Below are 20157 nucleotides of genomic sequence, written 5' to 3'. Positions count from 1 at the left end.
GGGCCCCGGCTGTCCCCTGTGGCTGGCCTTGGTTCCTCCACCATGAACCTCTCTGAGCAGAATCCCTACGGGTGGTGTTCCCTGCTCAGCCCCAGGTCCAGGACTCTGCCTCCCACCCCAACCCCTCAGATTTAGACACACTGTTGAGGGCGCCTGGGTGGCTCAGTTGGTTGAGTGTCCGACTCTTGATTTCCACCCTGGTAATGATCTCAGGGTTGTGAGATCAAGCCCTGTGTCAGGCTCTGTGCTGGGTGTGGGGCCTGCTTAAGAGTCTCTCTTTCCCTCTTCTTTCTCTAAATAAATTTTAAATAATTTTTAAAAATAAGAAAAAAAAAAAAAGACGACACACGTCTGCCCTCCATACTCTGGTTCTGTTGATACACCCTCCCACACCCCACCAACTCAACTGTTGGCAATGGCTGCTTGCTGGCCTTCTAATTCACTAAGCTCATTCCTACCCCAGGACCTTTACATATACATACCTAGCTCAAAAAGCTCATTCCTGCCCCAGGGCTTTTGGATGTGCTGTGTTCAATTCATCAAGCTCATTCTTAACCAAGGGCCTTTGCACATGCTGTTCCCCTACACATCCCTGTGTCCAGCGCTCATTATTCACATCTCAGCTCAGAGAAATCTTCTCAGATCGCTACCAAAGAAGCCTGTGTATTGTTCCATCTCCTCATCCTGTTTTGTTCCTTCAGCCCTCTTGTCCTATTTGATCTATTATTTGTTTTTCTGCCTCACCCAAGATATAAGACTCCTGAAGGCTAGAATGTTGTTTTAGGCACTGCAGTATCCTAAGCTAGGGCCTCCCACAACACCGGGTGCCAACTAAGTGCTAAGCAGACGAATGAATGGGTATGAGTAGTGCAGACACATGGACAGATGGGTGGATGCGAGGACTTCAGTGCAGGTGGTGAGATCTTCTAGAAAAGAAAAAAAAACCAACCCCACCGGGTCTCCTGGTTGGCTCAGTTGGAGGAGCGGGTGACTCTTGATCTTGGGGCTGTGAGTTCAAGCCCCTCACTGGGTGTGGAGCCTACTTAAAAAGAAACCATCTGTTTCAACAGGCAAGGTCAGCTCGATCCCAGTAAAGGAGATTCCCTGTTGCCCCATTTCAGAAATGGGAAGCCCGAGGCTTAAAGCAAGAAGCTACCGGCCATTTAGCCAGCAAGGGTGAGAGCTGGAACCAGAAGCTCATCAGGGTGGTGAGGGGGCTGCCCTGTACCACCAGTGGGCTCAGGGCTCACGGGACTCTGTGCAGCCGCCCCGGGCCTGCCTCTGCCTGTCAATCATTCTCCAGGTTCAAGCCCCTCCCCCACCCTCTCTGTGTTTTCAGCGAACCAGTTGCTCAGCATATAATTTCTTTTTTCAAAGATTTTACTTATTTATTTATTTGAGAGTGAGAGAGAGAGCATGAGAGGGGAGAAGGTCAGAGAGAGAAGCAGGCTCCCTGCGGAGCTGGAAGCCTGATGTGGGACTCGATCCCGGATGACTTGAGCCAAAGGCAGTGGCTTAACCAACTGAGCCACCCAGGCACCCCTCTTCTCTTCTCTTCTTTTTTTTTTTTTAAGATTTTATTTATTTATTTGAGAGAGAGAGAGGATGAGCGCATGTGGGGGAAACAGCAAGGGAGGAGGACAAGCAGACACTGGGCTGAGTTTGACGCGGGGCTCGATCCCACAACCCTGAGATCACAATCCGGCCCCAAATCAAGAGTTGGAGGCTTATCCCACTTCACCACCCAGGCGCCCCTCAGCACATGATTTCTTAACTGCTACACCCCTTGGCAGGCCCGGGGGGCTTAGGTGAGCTGCACCCCTGCTGGCCACCCTCTTGGCAATGCCCCACCCCCCAGAGAAGACAGCCACCAGCGGGGCCAGGAGGATCACTGCAGCTGCCTTGGGCTGGCTGTGGGCCACTCTGATGGCCTCAGCTCCCTCCTAGGGCCCCGCCCAGCAGGGACTTAGCATCCGCCCTCCGCCTTCTGCCCTAAATGCCTGCTTCAGGGGGCCGGTTCCCACTAGCCTTTCAAGACCTGGGTCAGATTCTATTTCCTCCTTAAGAGGCCTCCTCAAGAGGCTTCCCCCAACACAGCAGAGCCCCCTCCCCACAGCCTTGCCCGACTCACTGCGCCCTATCCCTGGGCCTTTCTTCGGAGCTTTCTTGAGCCCTGGAGCTTAGAGAGCTTGCTGGCTCTGGGTGTCCCCCTGGGCAGGGAGAGCCCGGGAGAGATCTCTGGGGTCCCCAGCCTCACCTAGTGTATTGGGGGTGGTCAGGGAGGTTTCAAGGACCAAGATAGGAGAGAGGATCAGGTCTCTTGGACATTGAGGGGGAAGGGAGCAGTCCTCAGCCCCAAAAGCAAGTGGGGATGGGGGGGGGGTGGGCAGCAGGAGCTGACTATTACCCGCACAGGGACTGATGAAGCTTACAGGTGGGGGATAAGGGGAGCCCACTTGGGCCATTACAATAAAAACAAAAATACAGTTTTGAGGTATCCTTGACACACAAGAAAGTGCACATTTAAAGTGTGTGATCTGATGTGTTCTAACCTATGTATGTACATGTGAAATCGTCACCCTCAACCGAGATAACGAACATATCCATCGCTCCCTGAATTTCCCGGTGCCCTTCTGGAGTCCATCCCCCTCTCCCCTCCAGGGCAAATTTGCAATCTGGATGTCTAACAGTCGGGGACTGGAAACCTCAGGGCTCCATGTGAAGAAATCTTACATTACAGTCCGAAAGACAGAGGAAAATACATCATGGATGGACCTTGAGGATGTCCTTTGAGGAAGCTAGTCACAACAAGACAGACACTGTAGGATTCCGCTCACAGGAGGTCCCTAGAGAGATCCATCTGTAGAGACAGGAAGTGGATGGGGGGTGCCGGGGGTGGGGGAGGGGGTGGGGAGACAGAGTCTCAGATTAGGGAGATGAGAAAGTTCTGGAGAGGGATGCACAACAATGTGAATATATCAATACTAAACTGTGCACTCAAAAATGGTCAAGATGGTAAGTTTTATGTCATGTGTATTTTACAACACTTACTTTTTTTGAAAGGCGGAGGGGGAGAGGGAGAGAGAGAATCCTAGGAAGGCTCCATGCCCTGCATGAAACCCAGTGGGGGGCTCGATCTCATGGCCCTGAGATCGTGACCGGAGCTGAAATCAAGAGTCAGATGCTTAACCAACTATGCCACTCAGGTGCCCCCAATTATTAATTTTAAGATTTTTTTTTTTTTATTTGACAGATCACAAGTAGGCAAAGAGGCAGGCAGAGAGAGGAAGGGAAGCAGGCTCCCTGCTGAGCAGAGAGCCCGATGCGGGGCTCGATCCCAGGACCCTGGGACCATGACCTGAGCCAAAAGCAGAGGCTTTAACCCACTGAGCCACTCAGGTGCCCCCCCAATTATTAATTTTAAAAAACGACCAAAGGAGGGGCACCCAGATAGTGCAGTTAAGCAACTGACTCTTGGTTTCAGCTCAGGTAATGCTCTTGATGTCGTGAGATGAAGCCCCATGTACAGCTCCGCACCTTGGAGTCCGCTTGGGATTCTCTCTCCCTCTCCCCATCCTGCTCATGTCTTCTCTCTCTGAAATAAATAAATATATCTTTTAAAAAAATCACCAAAGGGGAAAAAAGAGGAGGAACATTATGCTCATTGACTTGAGTGAGCGGAATGGGGGCTCAGGGAGTTAAAAAAATAAAATAAAAGCAAAATGCGGGGAGCCACTAATGGCCTCATACGTCATTTAGGCAATGGAAAAGCACCAGGAGAGCTTGGTTCCACTGAAGTCAGAATCAGCTACTTCAGACCAGCCCCACTGGAGACAACCAGAAACCCTGGCTGACATACAAAAACAGACTACTTGAAAGCCCGGGTGCTGTGATGTCCCCACATGGTAGCTACCAGCAGCATAGGACTATTTGAATTGCAATGAACTGAAATGAAACACAATTTCAAATTCAATTCCTCAGTTGCACACAGCAAAATTTCTCTGCTCAAGAGCCACACGTGGCCTATGGCCACCAGATTTGTGCAGGTATGGAACATTTCCATCCTTGCAGAAAGTTCTACCAGGTGGTACTGCTCTAGAGTGATGCCAAAGAGGTAGTAGTTGGAGGGGAGTCTATACCTGGTATATGGGAGGTGGGTTTCTCATTTGTACTGCTCTTTGCTGGAAATAGAAACTGGCTTGAAAAATGAGAAGAGCCCAGAGAGATCACAATTGCTTAACAACAGGATGGAGCGTGAAGGAAGGGAGCGAGTCCGAAAAAGGAAGTTCCGAATTCTACACAAAAGGTCTGTGCACAAAAGGTCTCCTGCTAAGCCCTGAACCACACGTGTGTAGGGCAGACTCCAACCAGGCCAGCTAAGGCTAAAAGAAAGGAAGAGAGATTTCACCTGCCACCCACCATGAGGACAACAGACTTTGGAGCCTGAGTCCAGACAGGTTAATTGCCTGATTAAAAAAAAAAATCAGTGCTCTCCAGAGGAACATAACAGAACCCAGAGTCGCCACGATAACATCTTGATGATGTCCAGAATACAACCCCAAATTACTTGATCTTTGGAGAAACAAGACAACACGAACCATATTCAAGACAGAAGGAAATTAACAGGGACTAAAATCTGAGGTGACCAAGATGTTGGAAGGAACAGATACAGATTTTGAAGCAGCTATTATGATCTATTCAAGGATGGAAAGGAAAAAAAATAGCTCCTAATGAACGAACAAATAAGAAACCTCAGTGGAGGAGCACCTGGGTGGCTCAGCGGGTTAACGCCTCTGCCTTCGGCTCAGGTCGTGATCCCAGGGTCCTGGGATCGAGCCCCACATCGGGCTCTCTGCTTAGCGGGGAGCCTGCTTCCTCCTCTCTCTGCCTGCCTCTCTGCTTACTTGTGATCTCTGTCTGTCAAATAAATAAATAAAATCTTTAAAAAAAAAAAAAAAAGAAACCTCAGTGGAAAGGTAAAAAAATGAATCAAATGTAAATTCTAAAACTGCAAAAATGCAATACTTGCAATTACGAAATCACACGTGGGCTTGATAGCAATCAGAGATGACTGAAGAGTTAACAAATTTGGAGCTAGATAATAGCAAATATTCAAACAGAAGAACAGAGAAGAAAAAACAAAGATGGAGTAGAAATGTGTCATCTGGTGGGGCACCTGGGTGGCTCAGTGGGTTAAGCCTCTGCCTTTGGCTCTGGTCATGATCTCAGGGTCCTGGGATTGAGTCCCCCATTGGGCTCTCTGCTTGGAGGGGAGCCTGCTCCCCTCCCCCACCTCTCTGCCTGCCTCTCTGGCTACTTGTGATCTCTGTCAAGTAAATAAATAAAATCTTTAAAAAAAAAAAAAGGAAGAAAAAAAAGAAATGTGTCATCTGGGGGATGCTGGGCTGGGCTGGCTCACAGAGCAGAGCATGCAACTCTTGGTCTCGGGGTCGTGAGTTTGAACCCCATGATAGGTATAGAGATTTTTAAAAGAAAAATAAATAAATAAACTTGGGGTGTCTAGCTGGCTCTGCTGGTACAGCCTGTGAGTCTTGATGTCAGGGTTGTAAATTTTAGCCCCAGGTTGGGTGTAGAGATTATTTAAAAGCAAAATCTTAAAAAAAAAAAAAAACGCCATCTGGAAATAGTGGTGCCATCCTCACAATGCTGTGAAGGGACTTAGGGCTACTAAGTAGCACACTTAAAAATGGTTAAAATGGTAAATTTTTAAAAATGGTAAATTCTATCTTTTGTATGTTTTACCACAATTGGGAAAAAAAAAAGTACACAGTCTCAGTGACCTTTGGGACTATCAGAAGATCTAACAGGCCCAACAAGAGAAAGGAAGAAGAATGTGGGCAGGAAAAAATATTTAAAGCATATGAAGACTCTGTATTTTTTCCCACAGCTACACATATGTACATGAACTCATGGAAATAGGCCATAAGGATGTAGTCTATGCTCAGAGTTATTGCATCAGGAAGTCAGGGAAGGGAGGAGCTGGTCTGCTTGTTTTGTGATTCACTGATTTTTACAAGGAATGTTTCACAGCTACATACATTTTTATTGTTTTATTATTTTTTAAAATTTTATTTATTTGAGAGGTAAAGAGAGAGAGAGCCAGTGAGAACACCGGGGAAGGGAGAAGCAAGAGTCCCTGCTGAGCAGGTAGCCTGATGCGGGGCTGGATCCAAGGATGCAAGGATCATGCCCTGCGCCAAAGGCAGTCACTTAACCAACTGAGCCACCAGGTGTCCTAATTTTTAAATTGTGGTCAAATACAAATAACATAAAAATATACCATCTTAACCATTTCTATGTGTACAGATGGGTGGTATTAATTGTGGTCATATCATTGGGCGACCATCACCGCCATCCGTCTCCAGAACTCTTTGCATCTTGTAAAACTGATACTTTGTCCCTATTAAACACTAACCCCCAACTCCTCCACCCCTGACCCTTGGTCACCTCCACTCTGCTTTCTGTTTCTATGGATTTGACGACTCTAGGTCCCTCCTGTAAGTGGAATCATACAGTGTGTCCTTCTGTGTCTGGTTTCCCAAGGTCCATTCATGTTGTAGCAGGTGTCAGAACGTCCTTCCCTTTTTTTTTTTTTTTTAAAGATTTTATTTATTTATTTGACAGAGAGAGATCACAAGTAGGCAGAGAGGCAGGCAGAGAGAAGAGGAAGCAGGCTCCCTGCTGAGCAGAGAGCCTGATGTGGGACTCGATCCCAGGACCCTGAGATCATGACCTGAGCCAAAGGCAGAGGCTTAACCCACTGAGCCACCCAGGTGCCCTCGGAATGTCCTTCCTTTTAAGGTTGAATAAGAGTCTAGTGAGTGTAAACATTAAAGGTGACTTTTTAAACAGAAAATCATATTAGCACAAAAGGAAAATAAAGGTTTCTGCTGAAGGGGTGGCTGGTAGAGGAGAGACGGGCTCAGAGGTGACGTTAGCTGTCAACCAGCTCCCCACCCCAGCTCATCATTATGAAACCCATTCCCAAACACAATCATCCCCTCCAGCAATGCTACTACCCACCTTCTAGGGCGGAGACAACTGTGGGTTCCAGGCTGCACTCTGATGGCACCTTCTCCACCCAACCTGGTCTCACATCTGCCCTCCTCTTTCCCACCAGCTGGCCACTGGGCCCCTCTGCCACTTCCTGGTGACGGCATAGATGGAGGCAGGTTCAGGTAGGGCCAAGGAGCCCCAAAAGCCAGGCTGCTTTCTGGGACAGCAGGCCTTGCCCACACCTGTAGCAGGGATTGCCCAACGTACCTGGGGTGCTGGTACCGTGCCAGGTGCCACCCAGAGAGGTTTACCCACGGCAGGCCCTGCGCCAAGTGCCCTGCCTTCCTACCTCGGAAATGTTGTTAGACATGCCCTGAGGAAGATGCTGTCGGCATCCATAGTTCCTTCTTCCTTTAGGGAGAGAGAATGTGTGTGTGGTGGGGAAGGTGCGGGGGAGACGGGGAGGGGCAGATGGAGAGGGAGAGACTCTTGAGGAGGCGTCATGCCCAGCACAGAGCCCCACGCTGGGCTTGATCTCATGACCCTGAGATCATGACTTGAGCTGAAATTAACACTCAACCCACTGAGCCACCCAGGTGCCCCCGCGCCCCTATTTCATGAATGAACTGAGTCTCGGGGACCCTGAGTCATCTACCCAGCTGGCATCTCAACTCTGCTCCATACCACTGGGCATCCGAGATGAACCCAGGCTCACGGAACCTCAGCTCCTCCACAGCTCCTCTGGCATTCTTGGAAAGCAGAACCTGCCTCTGAGCCCGGGCTCCACTCCATCTCCACCTGTCTGCTTTGCACTCTGCCTAGTTCCCTGGGGACACATGCCCCCCCCTTCCATGGCTAATTGCAGTGGCCAATTCTTTGTCTATGTATTCATGACCCCTGATTGCATATGGGACCCCTTGTCCGCCCCTCCTTCCAAGAGCTGTAGCATCCTGGTTCCCCTCTCTGCTGTTCTGTCTCTAATCCACACTGGTTTTCCTCCCCTTTGGCCCCCAATCCAGTCTTGGACCCCCCACTGCCATCTGCTGTGCCTGGAAATCGCACGTGCCTGGGATCTGCCACGGGCACAGGTGCACGGTGGGTTTCCGATTCCCACAGCGCCCAGGTGTCTCCCCCAACAAACCTGACAAGCCCAGAGCACCTGCCCGCTCCTTGCCCGGACACACCACGATCAAGATCAAGTTACCCTGCACCAGAGTGTGCACTCTTCCTCCCCAGGCTTCTTGGCCAAGGTCCCACCTTCCACCCAGCCTTTGCGGACAGGAATCTGGGAGATGTCCCGGAGTCCACCGCGCACAGCCGGGCCGCTCGGCCCCTCCTCGCCTGCTGCAACCGTGTCCGCCTGCCACGTGACCACGGAGCAGGTCCCTTCCCGCTCATGGCCCACAGCGACGCCCTCTCCTCTCCTGTCACTAACTGGGCCTTCCTCCCCGGGCTCCCAGCCTCGGGTTTGGCCCAGGCTGCCCTTCGAACCTAAGAATCACAGCCTTGGCTTGAAATCCTGCAAACGTTCCTGCCCCCCCACAGCGCTGTGTCCGGGCTGTTCCCCCTACCAGTAATGCCCTTTCTGCCTGCCAAATGCCTTCCGCTTCTTCAAGACTCTGTTCTCACCCTCGGTGGCCAGGAAGCCCTGCCCAGTGTCCCTGGGCCGGACTGGGAGCCTCCCCTCCATCCTTCCCACAGCCTGGTCACTGGTCAGCTCCAGCCTCTCCCATCTGCGCACTACGCACCCACCAATCTCCTCCAAAAGGCTCGCTTTGTTTTTAAGCAAGTTTATTTTCAGAAGAAACTTTCCCTCCCTCTCCTACAGAGAAAGTCAATGTCACTGCCCGACAGTAGCCGTAAGACAGATATAATGGAAACAAGATGACATTCAGTCCTGACCAGAGCTGGATACTGGCGAGGCTGCCAGTCCAGTCGGTCAGAGCTCTCCTGGTTCGAGGGGGAGGGTGAAAGTGCCTGTCACCTAGGCCATAAGGTACAGTGGGGGCGTGGGCGGGTCCCGCTGCGAGGTCGCCAGCAGGGAGCCAATACCGTGACCCCTCCTTGAGCGTGGGCGGTCCTTGGGTTTCAAAGGTGACGGAAATGTTTCCCCAAGAGCTCCTCAGTGGCTGAGACAGGGCCGAGGAGGGACATCTTCAAGGGCAGGAGGGTTGAGGATGTTGGGGTGGGCAACTGATCTGGGAACTCCCTGCCTGGGCAGGAATTTGGGGATCCGCAGCCCAGGGGTGGGTGGGGCCGAGAAGAGCCCTTGTGGGGGAATCCAGGATGTGGGACTCGGAGAAGGTGCCTTCTGAACGCATAAAGGGGTGATGCTGGGGAAGAGCAGGGCCTTGAGGGCTCTGGAGCCCCCGCATCCTCCAGGCACCGCCTCCCTGCCCCGACTGCCATGCTTCTGAACGTGGGCCCACGCCCTTGTCCAGGTTCCAGATCACACAGCTGCCAACCGTGAACTTCAGGTCCACACACCTGGGCAGATCTGCTCCTGGGGGGTGGTCTCTGGCCAGCAGCCCCTTCTGTGAAACTCTCACCTGCCCAGAAAGGGGATGGAGGCTGTGCGGGGTGCCTGTGAGCACTGGTCGCCCTCTGGGGGCCTGGGCTGGGGTCCCAAACCTAATGGGGTGAGCAGAGAAGGGCCCCCCTGCCAGAATGCCAGGCTGTCCGTGGGCCCTTTAAGGACCAGAGGTGTTTGCGTAACTAGAGGCCAAGCTGCACTTCCTCTCCAATGATGACCATGACTGACCGTTGGGGGCAGCCGCTCCTCTCAGATGGGAAGCACACAGATGCGGCCGGGGGGGGGGGTGCAGGCAGGCTGAGCCCTCGTCCCCACCCTCCGTCCCCACCCTCCGCAGCACACAGCTCAAAGGACAAGCCTCCCCTCCCCCGACCTGGTCCCCCCAGGGACCTCCTGCAGACACCACCCACCCACATCCATGGTTCTCAGCCAGGGTCTGTGGCCAGATTCCCAGGGTCCGGTCGGATTTCAGGAACATCACTCTAATGCAATCCCGGGATATCTCTTTGGCCTGAGTCACTATTCGCTGTTCCTCCAACCCTTCAAAGTAAGTAGCCTGCCTGTTGCTGCTTCTAGGAAGCCTTCCGAGACTTCCGGGCTGCACCATGGGCTCTCCATTTGGTCTGCTTTATTTTGCCTTGTAACAATGTATCTCTATCTATCTCCCCAAAGAACGCGGCAGGGGGCTCTGGGAGGGCAATCAACGGGGTCCGATTCCTGGCTGTGTCCACTGTCCACTCCAACTCAGGCCTCGGTTCCAACAAGACCTCCTCAGAAGACAAGACCCAGGTTACATCAGCACAGCAATGAAGAATGCCTTCGCAAGCTACAAAGAAGATGCTACTGAAACATACAAAGGGCTTTCCAGAATATTTCAGGAATAATAGAGGCATCCAGTCTGTGTGTCCTGGGCAAGAGCAAGCTACTCCAGATGAAAGCCAGTGGCTTCAAATGTCCACGTAGTAATGGTTTCTAAATATTCTCCGCCCGATCTCTAGGCAGTATTTGAGCAATGCTGTGCAAGTGACTTATGTACCGGTTGGATTTCCCAAGGTCCCAAGGCACGACCTCTTCACCTATTTCCAGAAGTTTAATCAGTGTGTTCACTTGGTCCTACCTCTACCGCCCAACGTTGAAACAGGTTGAAACAGGTAAGCAGCTCCTGCCCTCTGGCTTGCTCCTGTCTCAATCCAGAAGTTACTGCAAGCACCTTTGACAGGTCATCAATGCCAAAGCCAAAGCTCTGACGGGTACCCACAGCCCCACCCTCGGGAAAGTGATCTGAAAATCTGCAGCCCCAACGGCCAGCTTCACTAAACGTGGGACCAACCAGTCAGGCGTGTAAGCGAGAGACCTCGTTCCCTGAGCCCATCCCACAGCTCTTGGATTTAATGAGCAATTCCTATTGCCTGCATCACAATATTTCTCAAGAGTTATATAAATTTCAGAGCGTAAAAAAAAGCTACGAGTGTCAAAATTCACAATCAGTCCTTTGCCAGGAAGAACGACCTTAGAGGAAAAGCACAGGCATGGGTATAACCTGGCACCCCCCCCACTCCGAGAACCGCCTCAGTCTGCAGACCCGAGGGACCTCTCGACTCTCAGTGGAGGAGAAACAGGACGTCGGTGTTAGAAATGAAGCATCCTAAAGGGTCATGGCATTCGCCTGGGGTTCATGGTCTATCAAAAAAATTTCCTTCTTATTCAAAAGTGAAAGATCTGAAATCTATGAAGAGGGGAAAAAACAGGACCTCCTTAGAAAGGCTCAGCCCCCCTCCCCCCCACTCTCAACACCCTTGTGGAAAATTCTAGGACTATGTGGGGGAAAGTTCTAAGTGTCCTGCCTCAGAGTCTAAATTGCCACCAACTGCTTCTGTCATCCACATTTTGCAGCTGTGTAAACTGAGGCACAGAATCGCCCAAGGGCACAAAGGAGAAGGCAGGGGGTTGGGTTATCCTGCCCGTCTGCAAAGGCTACCTCCTTGTCATTGCGGCACACTGTGTGCCTGGAGCTGAGGTCCAGGACAGGGTGAGAGTTAGGGGTGGCAAATACTATACATTTTATTAATTAATTTCATTATGCCCCGTAGTGGAAAGAAAAACAGGTTAGGGAAAATAGATCAGGAATTGGGCAGTGGGGGCTGTGATTTTAAACGGGAAGCTCAGGATGGTCTCCTTAAGAAGGTGATGCTTGGGGCGCCTGGGTGGCTCAGTGGGTTAAGGCCTCTGCCTTTGGCTCAGGTCATGATTCCAGGGTCCTGGGATCGAGCCCCACATCGGGCTGTCTGCTCAGTAGGGAGCCTGCTTCTGCCTCTCTCTGCCTGCCTCTCTGCCTACTTGTGATCTCTGTCAAATAAATAAATAAAATGTTTTTAAAAAATTAAAAAAAAATAAGAAGGTGATGCTTGAGGGGTGCTTGGGGGGCTCGGCTGGTTAAGCATCTGCCTTCAGCTCGGGTCATGATCCCTGGGTCCTGGGATAGAGCCCCTGCACTCCCTACTCAGTGGGGAGCCTGCTCTACACCCCAGCTTGCGCTCTCTGGCTCTCTCTGTGTGTCAGATAAACAATAAAATCTTTAAAAAAAAAAAAAGTGTTGCTTGAGAAAAGAGATGAGGAAGCCATGGGCATAGACCACTCCAGGCAAAGGGAACAGGCTGTGCAAAGGCCCTGAGGCTGGGCCACAGGCAGTAGCTTCAAGTGATCCAGATGAAGCCCACAGAGGGGCATGCGGGAAGACATGAGGGCAGGGAGGTGACAGCCCTATATTAAAGCCCACCCCAGTCAACAACACCGATGGAAAAATGAGACCCAGAGGCCCAAGTCTGCAGAGCTTGTCCTGCCTACTCTCCCCTTCTGTCTCTGTCCTTGTCCCCTGAATCTAAGAGGGGAGTCAGTCTCCCTCGCTCCAGCTGTAGCTCCATGGTGCCTGCCAGGATCATTGTCATAGCTGAGCCGGGGCCAAAGGGAGCTGCCCTTAGGCGCACCCATCCCCAGTTTGGAGAGGGGTGGGTGGGGAGGACAGTGGCAGCCACAGGGCCCCGGGCCCAGCGGGACCACCGATGTCCGTTCCAGAGTCCAAGTGTCTGCATCCTCTCATTAAAGCATCTGAAGCTGGGGCGCCTGGGTGGCTCAGTGGGTTAAAGCCTCTGCCTTCAGCTCAGGTCATGGTCCCAGGGTCCTGGGATCAAGTCCCGCATTGGGTTCTCTGCTCAGTGGGGAGCCTGCTTCCTCCTCTCTCTCTCTCTCTTTCTCTGCCTGCCTCTCTGCAAACTTGTGATCTCTGTCTGTCAAATAAATAAATAAAATCTTAAAAAAAAAAAAAGCATCGAAGCTGCTAAGGTTTGGGGACACGCCTGGGTCAGTGGTGAGGGTGAGAAGGGGGACAAGATCCAGGCAGCCAGGCCCTCGCACATGCAGGGAGTGGGGTGCTGGGTCCTTTCTCCTCCACCTGGAAACGGAGTGTTGGCAGGCTGATGGCGGGACCATGCTCGGTATACAGTTGCATTGGTTTGGGGCCACCTGCCATCTCTGTCCCCTCCCTGAGAGCATCCTGTTCCATACGGAGCTCTGTGCCCTGCCTGGCCTGCCCACCGGGTCCCCACTGCTGCCCACCCCCTCCTCCTGCAGTCTCCTCCCTGCCTCCGTAGCCCCTACCTGCGCCCTCTCCCTGGCTGCTTCACTTCCTCGGGGAAGTCTTCAAGGTCAGTGGAGTTCCCATCATGGGAACGGGTAGACCTGCCCACCAGGATAAGGGGTGGATTCTCTTTCTTCCTCCTGCCAGCCTCCTGGGCCACCAGGGTTCCTGGAATGACCCCTGCACTTAGGGGACAAAGCACCCCGCAAACTGCAAAGCGATGGGGCTCCACAACCTCTTACCCTTCAAGCCAGGACCCTCCCAGGGTCTGCTGTCGTTGGATTGGGGCCCCCTGAGACCTTCGCTCTCTTCATCTGCCCCTCTGCCCACGCTCCCCCCTGCTCATTTCAATCCAGCCACGCTGTCCTCCTTGTTATACCTCCAACATGCCCGACCAGCTCCTGCCTGAGGACCTTTGCACATGCTGGTGCCTCTGGTTGGACTGCCCTTCCTCCAGATGTCCACCTGGCTCTTCCTCACCCAGGTTTCACACCCATATGTGCGGCACGTATAAGTGACAGATACGGGGGTAGACAGAGGTGGGGGCAGGGAGGGGGGGACAAGCACAGGCTAGAGGGGCTCTCTCCAGGGTGTGGATGGTACGGGCTTGGCCCCTCCTCAGATTCACAGTCATGGGATCCTGGAGCAAAAGATGGGATTGGGAGCCCAAGATGGGGTAGGGAGAGAGTTGAGCTCCTGCCCATTCATTGTGGGGAACTGGTGGGACCGTCTCATATTAACAAAGGTATGAAGTCGAGATCGAAGGAGGAGAAAGACCTCCTCTATGCACTCTGGCCTGAGCCCATTCAAAGTGTGGCAAAGAAGGGCCCATTCTGAATGGCTTGGGGTGGAGTGGGCAAGACAGCCAAGTAAGGGAGGGAGACCTCTCTCACTGAATTATTCAAGCAGAGGATTCAGAAATGCAGCTGAGCTGACCATTTCCTCCTTTTTGAAGCCCTTGCTCCCTGGCTCCTGGCTTGCCACCTACTGTTTCCTTGTGCCCTCTCTCTGCCCAATTCCCCCCAGGTGGGGGTGTCTCCCAAGCTCCAAGCTTGCTTCTTCAAAGCCCACCCTGCACCTCACATCCACCTGGGTGTCTAGCAACATCACAACTTTCAGACGCACATGAGCCTGCTCCCCAATAAACCACCTGCTCCCCAATCAGCCGCTGCTCCACCACCCCCACCCCCACTGGCGCTCTCTCCAGGACCTCATCACTTCTTCATCCTAACCTCCATCTGGACCAGTGAGGTTGCTTCCAGGCTGGTCTCTTAGCTCCTCCACATCCCTGTACCCTGGTCTCTCCACCCTGTTCCCTCTGAATCATCCTTAGTAACCCACCAATGATCACCTCCTCCAAGAAGCCTTCCCTGGGGAGGCTCACCCCGGGATGAACCAGCCACACTCCTGCGGGCTCCCTCCCCCCAGACATCCAGGCACCTGGATGCCTATTAGCATTCAGGTGCTTATTAGCAGCGGGTGCTGTGCTCACCTCTGCCGTGATGACTGCGATTAGTCCCATTTTACAGAAGCAGCTGAAGCAAGAAAAAGGTGAAGTCACTAGCCTGCGGGCACCGAACTCAAGCGGGCAGGACAAGGTCAGAGGCAGCCTCCAGACAGCGGGAGAGAGGACAGCCTGTGGTGCCCAGATAAGAGGAGACTGTCCCCGGGCGCCTGCTTTCCGGTGGGCATCCCGAGGGTGGGGGGAGGCCCATTCTTCTCTCCCCCTCACCTCCTGGCCAACTAGCCCAGGGGCTCCTGTGCCGAGTGAGCACTCCAAGCCAGGTGCTGGGCCAGCCGAACACTTTACACGCCTGACTCACTCCATCTGCAGAAGGCCCTGGTCTGGAGGTGGCCACAGTTACACAGCGCCCCCATTTCTCAGAGCAGGAAATGGGGGCTCATTAGGCTGTGAACTCCTGCTGGCTCTGGTGCCCTTCCCCAGTCCCTCGAGGCCAGAGGCCGCCACTGGGATCAGCCAAGCCCTTTCCTAGCCAAGACGTCTTTGGATCAGAACAACACTCCCAGGGATAGGTTCTACTGACCCATTTTACAGATGGGCAAACTGAACCTTGGGAAACTCTCCCTGGGGGGTCACGAGGCCAGTTCCACTACCAAGTGTCCCAGCTCATTTCTACCGCCTCTTCGCTCCCCTCTCAAGACACCTCCACTGGGAGCAGGTGCGCTGGGAAAGGAGGCAGGGAAGGTCCCAGCTTGGCCTGTGGGGACTCAGGTGTGCTGAGTGAGTCTCCCGGCACCCATGCCCCAGCCACGTTTATTCACGGCAGCTGCTCTTGGAACGGCCCTGAGTGGAGCCTGGGGACCCTGAGACCTTCAAAGACAACCCCACACTCCAGAATGTCTTTCTCCGGCAGCCTCCCTAAAAGAGATTCAGGTCACTAGACTGGAGCCAGCTTGACTCCGGCACTGGGCCGCGGGAGACCTTGCCTGGGTGTGGAGTCCGTCTCCGGGAGCCTCCCCGGTCAGGTGGCATTTCACAGGTTTTGCAAGTCAGACTCAGCCACAACGGCCCCACCCCACCTGCGTCTCCCTCAGTTTCCCCATCTCAACAAGGCAAGGCCCGTGCATACTCCCAACTGCCAGCTCCAGAAATCTCCGCTTGGGTTCCTTCACGCCCCACTTCTGAGCAGGCAGGGAACACAGAGAATGTTCTTCTGCCAAAACGCACCCCTCCTCCCCGCGTCACCCCCTTCCCACCACCCCTTCCGGCGGCGGCCAAACCTGCAGCCTCCTGCCGGGCTTCCTCCCAGCCCTCCCGCGCACGGCAGGGGCTCTTCCTAAGACACAGCAGGACCGGGTTACTCACTTTGCTCTGCGTCGCTCCCGTGACCCCCCCAGACTTGAGAATGGAATCCACTCACTCCCCGCCATCTTCGAGGCGCGGGCCAACCTCTTCCCACCTCCACGCCTCCCTCCCGGAGCTCCAGCCAAGCTGGCCTCTTTTCTGCCCTGCAAACACACCACGCTGGGCCCTGCCTCCAAATCTTGTCGCTTCCTGGGCCTCAAAAGCCCTCGCGGGCTGGTCCACTCAGGCCGGGATGACACCCTCTCGGAGAATCGCTCCCTGACCCTGACTCCATCTCCCCGAGGTGCTGTCCTCCGCGCACTCGGCGCGGGCTGGAGTGATCGCAGCCTGTTTACACGGTGGCTAGCCGTCTACGCAGCCGGGCTGCGAGGTCAGGGCCCCGACTGCATCCCCGGCGCGGACACGTCGGTGGCGCCCAGCAGGTACTCCGCATGGTTTCCCCGGTGCCCGACCCACCCTCGCGGCGCGCCGCTCGCATTCACACGCCCGGACTCCCCCGCGTCGCCGCGCCGGCTCGCCCCGACTCCCTCCGGCCCGTTTCGCAGCCTCGTCCCCGCGCTCGCGGCGCGCCGACCCTCGGGGAAGCGGGTCTCTCTAGGGGCGGCGGCCCGGGCCTGGGACCGGATGGGAAGCCCCGAGAGGCCGCCCCGGGAGGGGTGATGGGGGCCGGGGCCGCCATGGCCGCGGAGGCGGGGCCGGGGCTCGCCGCGAGGGTGGCGTTCCCGGCGGCGTTCGGGGCGCGGGGCGCTCGCTTACCTGGGGGCACGGCAGGGGCGGGCGGCGGACCCGGAGAGGAAGGAGCGCGCGCACCCCGCACGCGGCCGCCGGACTCTGCTCCCAGCGCGGCCTCTGCGGTGGGGCCCGGCGGTAGGCTGGGGTTGGGGGACCGGGGCGGGGCCGGGAGGGGCGGGGCCGGGAGGGGCGGGGCCGGGGCGGGCCCCGGCGGGACGCGGGGTCCTGGCGGGGCTCGGCCCTCTCCGCCAACGAGACCGCTTCCTGGACCCCCGCCCCGCGCCGCCGGCCGGGCCTAGCTCCGCCCCCCCGGCCCGCCCCCGACCCACCCCCGGCCCGCCCCCGAGGTCCGCCAGGAGGCGCGCTTGGCGGAGATCCAGCCGCAGGTCTTTTGCCTGCGCCTTATCTCTCGCCTTTGACCCCCGCGCGGCCCGCGCTCAGTCTGGCCCAGGGTTCTGTTCGGTTCGCGGCACGTCCGCTCGACCCCCTCCCAGGTCCCCTCTTCTGGCGTGGCTCTGACCAGCCCATCCGCATACACACGGCGGGCGCCCGGATCCGCGAGATCTTGCAGCGGGGCGTTGCTGGGGTCGCCCTCACTCCGTCTCAGGCCTCAGAGGCCCCCTCGGGTTCCCCAAGCCTGGAGACGTCTCCCAGCTCGCAGGCCAAGACGCCCGAGTTCGTGGTTGGTGAGGCCGAAGCGTGTGCAGGAGCCAACTGCCGGGTTGGGAGGTTGGGAGTGGAGGAGGTCAGCCAGGCAGACCCTGGTGGGGTGCGGGGGTCAGGAGGTAGAGCTGTGGAGAGAGGCAGCGTGGGTGGTGGCGCAGCGTAGCCCGGAACCCTCTCTTGTCAGGTGCAAGTGAAAGTGGCCCAGGATCAGCAGGGCCCCGGAGCGGGGAGCCTGGGCCAGCCTCGAAGGGAAGACAACGCTGGACGAGGCAGAGGTGGTCTGTGAACCCCTGTGTCCCACCTGGGGGCTCATGATCCAGCTGCTCCGGGCTGAAGGGAAGGGGTTCCAGAGCAGCTAGGCCACCGTCTCCTCATCTGGAAAAGCGGCTTCACCTTTGGACAACAAGCCTCTCCTTGAAGCAGATCCAGGGCAGGTGGGGGAAGGCCCCGCCTTCTTGGCTGTGGGGCCCCAAGCAACTTGCTTCACATCGCTGAGGTCTGATTTCTACATGTGGGATAGCGAACCTGCGCCTCCCAACCCAGCTTCGCGTCTTTTGCACCTGCTGTTTCCTCCACCAGACTGTGATTTCCCTTTTCAAATGTGTGCATCCTTGTCCTTCAGGCCTCAGGGGCCCTCTGCAGAGCACCCCACACCGCTACCCCCAAGAGCTCCTTTGCGCATCGGGGAGAGGAAGGGCCATAAAGCTGATTTATGGCGTTTAAGGCGACATCGCCTTGCGCCTGTGGGTGCTCGGAGCCGGCAGCTGTTTCTATTCATAGTAAGGGGAGACATAGTGGAATGGGGGAGTCCAGACCCCAGGAGAGAAGCAGCAGATCCTGGGAGAAGCGAAGGGGGAAGTCCCTGAGAGAGATGTGGGCCGAGGTCAGAGAGAGATTTCAGGCGGGAGGTGGGGTGGCTGGAGGGAAGGGTCAGCGGGCAGGAAGAGATGTGGGCTGAGCTCTCTGCCTTTGGGCTGCTGCTTGGCTGCCTTATGCCCTCCTTCCCCTACCCCCACCCCATGGGTGAGCATGGAGTATTCAGGATGGGCTTCCTAGAGGAGGTGACCTCTGAACCTGTGAGGTGAGTGGAGGGGGGGCATTAAGCCGAGTTAGGGTCCAGAGGTGAGTGAAGAAGAGAGGACAGCCACCAAAGGCGCTCCAGGGCTCTCCCATGAGAGACACAGTCAGACTTCATTTTTGACTCTGCAGTGGGTGCTTCTGTGGCCCAGTGGGGGAGGGGGTGCAGACAGAAGAGAAAGGAGGGACTCCAGAGGGATGGAGTGGTAAACCGGCCAGGGCTCTGGGCATCAGGGGAGGCCGGGACCTGGTTAGCAGGAGCGGAGAAATGGCAAGTCCATTGTGGGGTGTCTGGGGAGGGGCAGCGGGGACCCAGGGGACCCTGAGACCTGAGGGAGACCGGGGAAGCCTCTTGCCTTTCCTCCAGGTGTCCACACCTTTTGCGCTTGAATGGGGGACAGAAGGGTAGGCGCGGAGCAGCAGAAGCCCTGATCCAGGTGGAAGAGGCTAGACTGTTGATTCAGACGATGGAGAAGGGGACCACGAGCCAAGCAAAGCAGGTGCCCCTAGAAGCCAGAACCACGTTCTCCCCAAGAGCTTCCAGAAGGAATGTAGCCCTGCACACACCCTGACTTGAGCGCAGGAGACCCGTTTGGACTTCTGAGCTCCAGAACTATCAGATAAATGTGTGTTGGTTTTTGTTTTTGTTGTTGTTTTTTTTTTTTTTAAGATTTTATTTCTTTGACAGATAGAAATCACAAGTAGGCAGAGAGGCAGGCAGAGAGAGAGGGGGAAGCAGGCTCCCCGCTGAGCAGAGAGCCCGATGTGGGGCTCGATCCCAGGACCCTGAGATCATGACCTGAGTTGAAGGCAGAGGCTTAAACCACTGAGCCACCCAGGCGCCCCTGTTGTTGTTTTTTTTAATGTGTGTTGTTTTAAGCCACCAAATGTGTCATTGTTCATCACTGTTGGAAAGGAAACTCACACAGACCTCCATTCTCCCACCCAGAGACCTACCTGATTGCGCTCTCAGGAACCCCTCCCCCAGCACACACAGCTGCACTCCCTTTCCAAATCAGCAGCCTGGGGCCCCACCTGGGTCAGACCCCCAATCCTCCCCCCCAGCCATGTGCCCCCCCCCCATCACCCACTCCTTCCAGACCTCTGGTCCCCTCTGGTGGTCTCCAGGGCTGCTGCACCCTTGTTCCAGCAGGGTGAGGACTGAAATCCCAGATGTCTGTCACTGCCTCTCTGTGCCCTGCACTGCCCAACTCACGCCAGGCCTGTTACCCCAGGCCTGTGGCCAACTGTCCTCCCTGGCCCAGCCTTTGCCAATCAAGACTTCCGTTCACAATGGCGGGGGGGGGGAGGGGCATGTTTGTGCTGTGTGACCTCAGCTGGGTGACGCAGCCCCTCTGAGCCCTGTGGTGTGCTCATCTGTGGAATGGAGGATAACCAGGAGGGACCTCCGTCTCCATGCTTCTCCAGCCAAATGGCCTGAGCCAGGGCTGGGGAGGGTTGAGACAGGTGGGATGGGGCGTGGAGAAGACTTTGCACTGATTGTTCCTTCTGCCTGGAACAGCTCTGCCTGCGAGTCCTCCCTCCATCCCTTGGGTCTTTAGTGAAAGGTTCGCCTGTGCCTGATGGCCGCCCCCAGAAAATGTTCACCCCTCAAGGCTGGGGGGTTCCATTTTGATCCTCTGGTGACCGTAATGCCAGGAAGGGGGCCTG

The 20157-nt window shown here is 55.4% G+C and overlaps 1 protein-coding gene and 1 long non-coding RNA gene across 3 annotated transcripts in view; one reads left to right on the top strand and one right to left on the bottom strand.

The window, feature by feature from the left end:
• Nucleotides 1-16909, bottom strand: part of CERS4 (ceramide synthase 4) — a 31641-nt gene extending 14732 nt beyond the window's left edge. The window contains exon 1 of one of the 2 annotated variants that reach the window (XM_082733573.1): nt 16768-16909. Coding sequence is in view for 1 of the 2 variants with exons in the window: in XM_082733572.1 (XP_082589698.1) it covers nt 16012-16076 (65 nt within the window). In the remaining variant the exon portion in view is untranslated. Of the gene's footprint in view, nt 1-16011; nt 16091-16767 lie in introns of those variants that run through there. The other variant, XM_082733572.1, reaches the window with a different exon arrangement.
• Nucleotides 16910-17183: 274 nt separating this feature from the next.
• LOC309866151 lies at nt 17184-19085 on the top strand. Its single transcript, XR_014312466.1, has 3 exons — nt 17184-17429; nt 17594-18188; nt 18854-19085. It is a non-coding gene; the product is annotated as an uncharacterized lncRNA (long non-coding RNA).
• Nucleotides 19086-20157: the final 1072 nt, after the last annotated feature.

Source organism: Mustela nivalis, assembly GCF_964662115.1.
Source record: "Mustela nivalis genome assembly, chromosome: 1".
Lineage (NCBI taxonomy): Eukaryota > Metazoa > Chordata > Mammalia > Carnivora > Mustelidae > Mustela > Mustela nivalis.
This window is presented reverse-complemented; position numbering and strand designations above follow the sequence as displayed.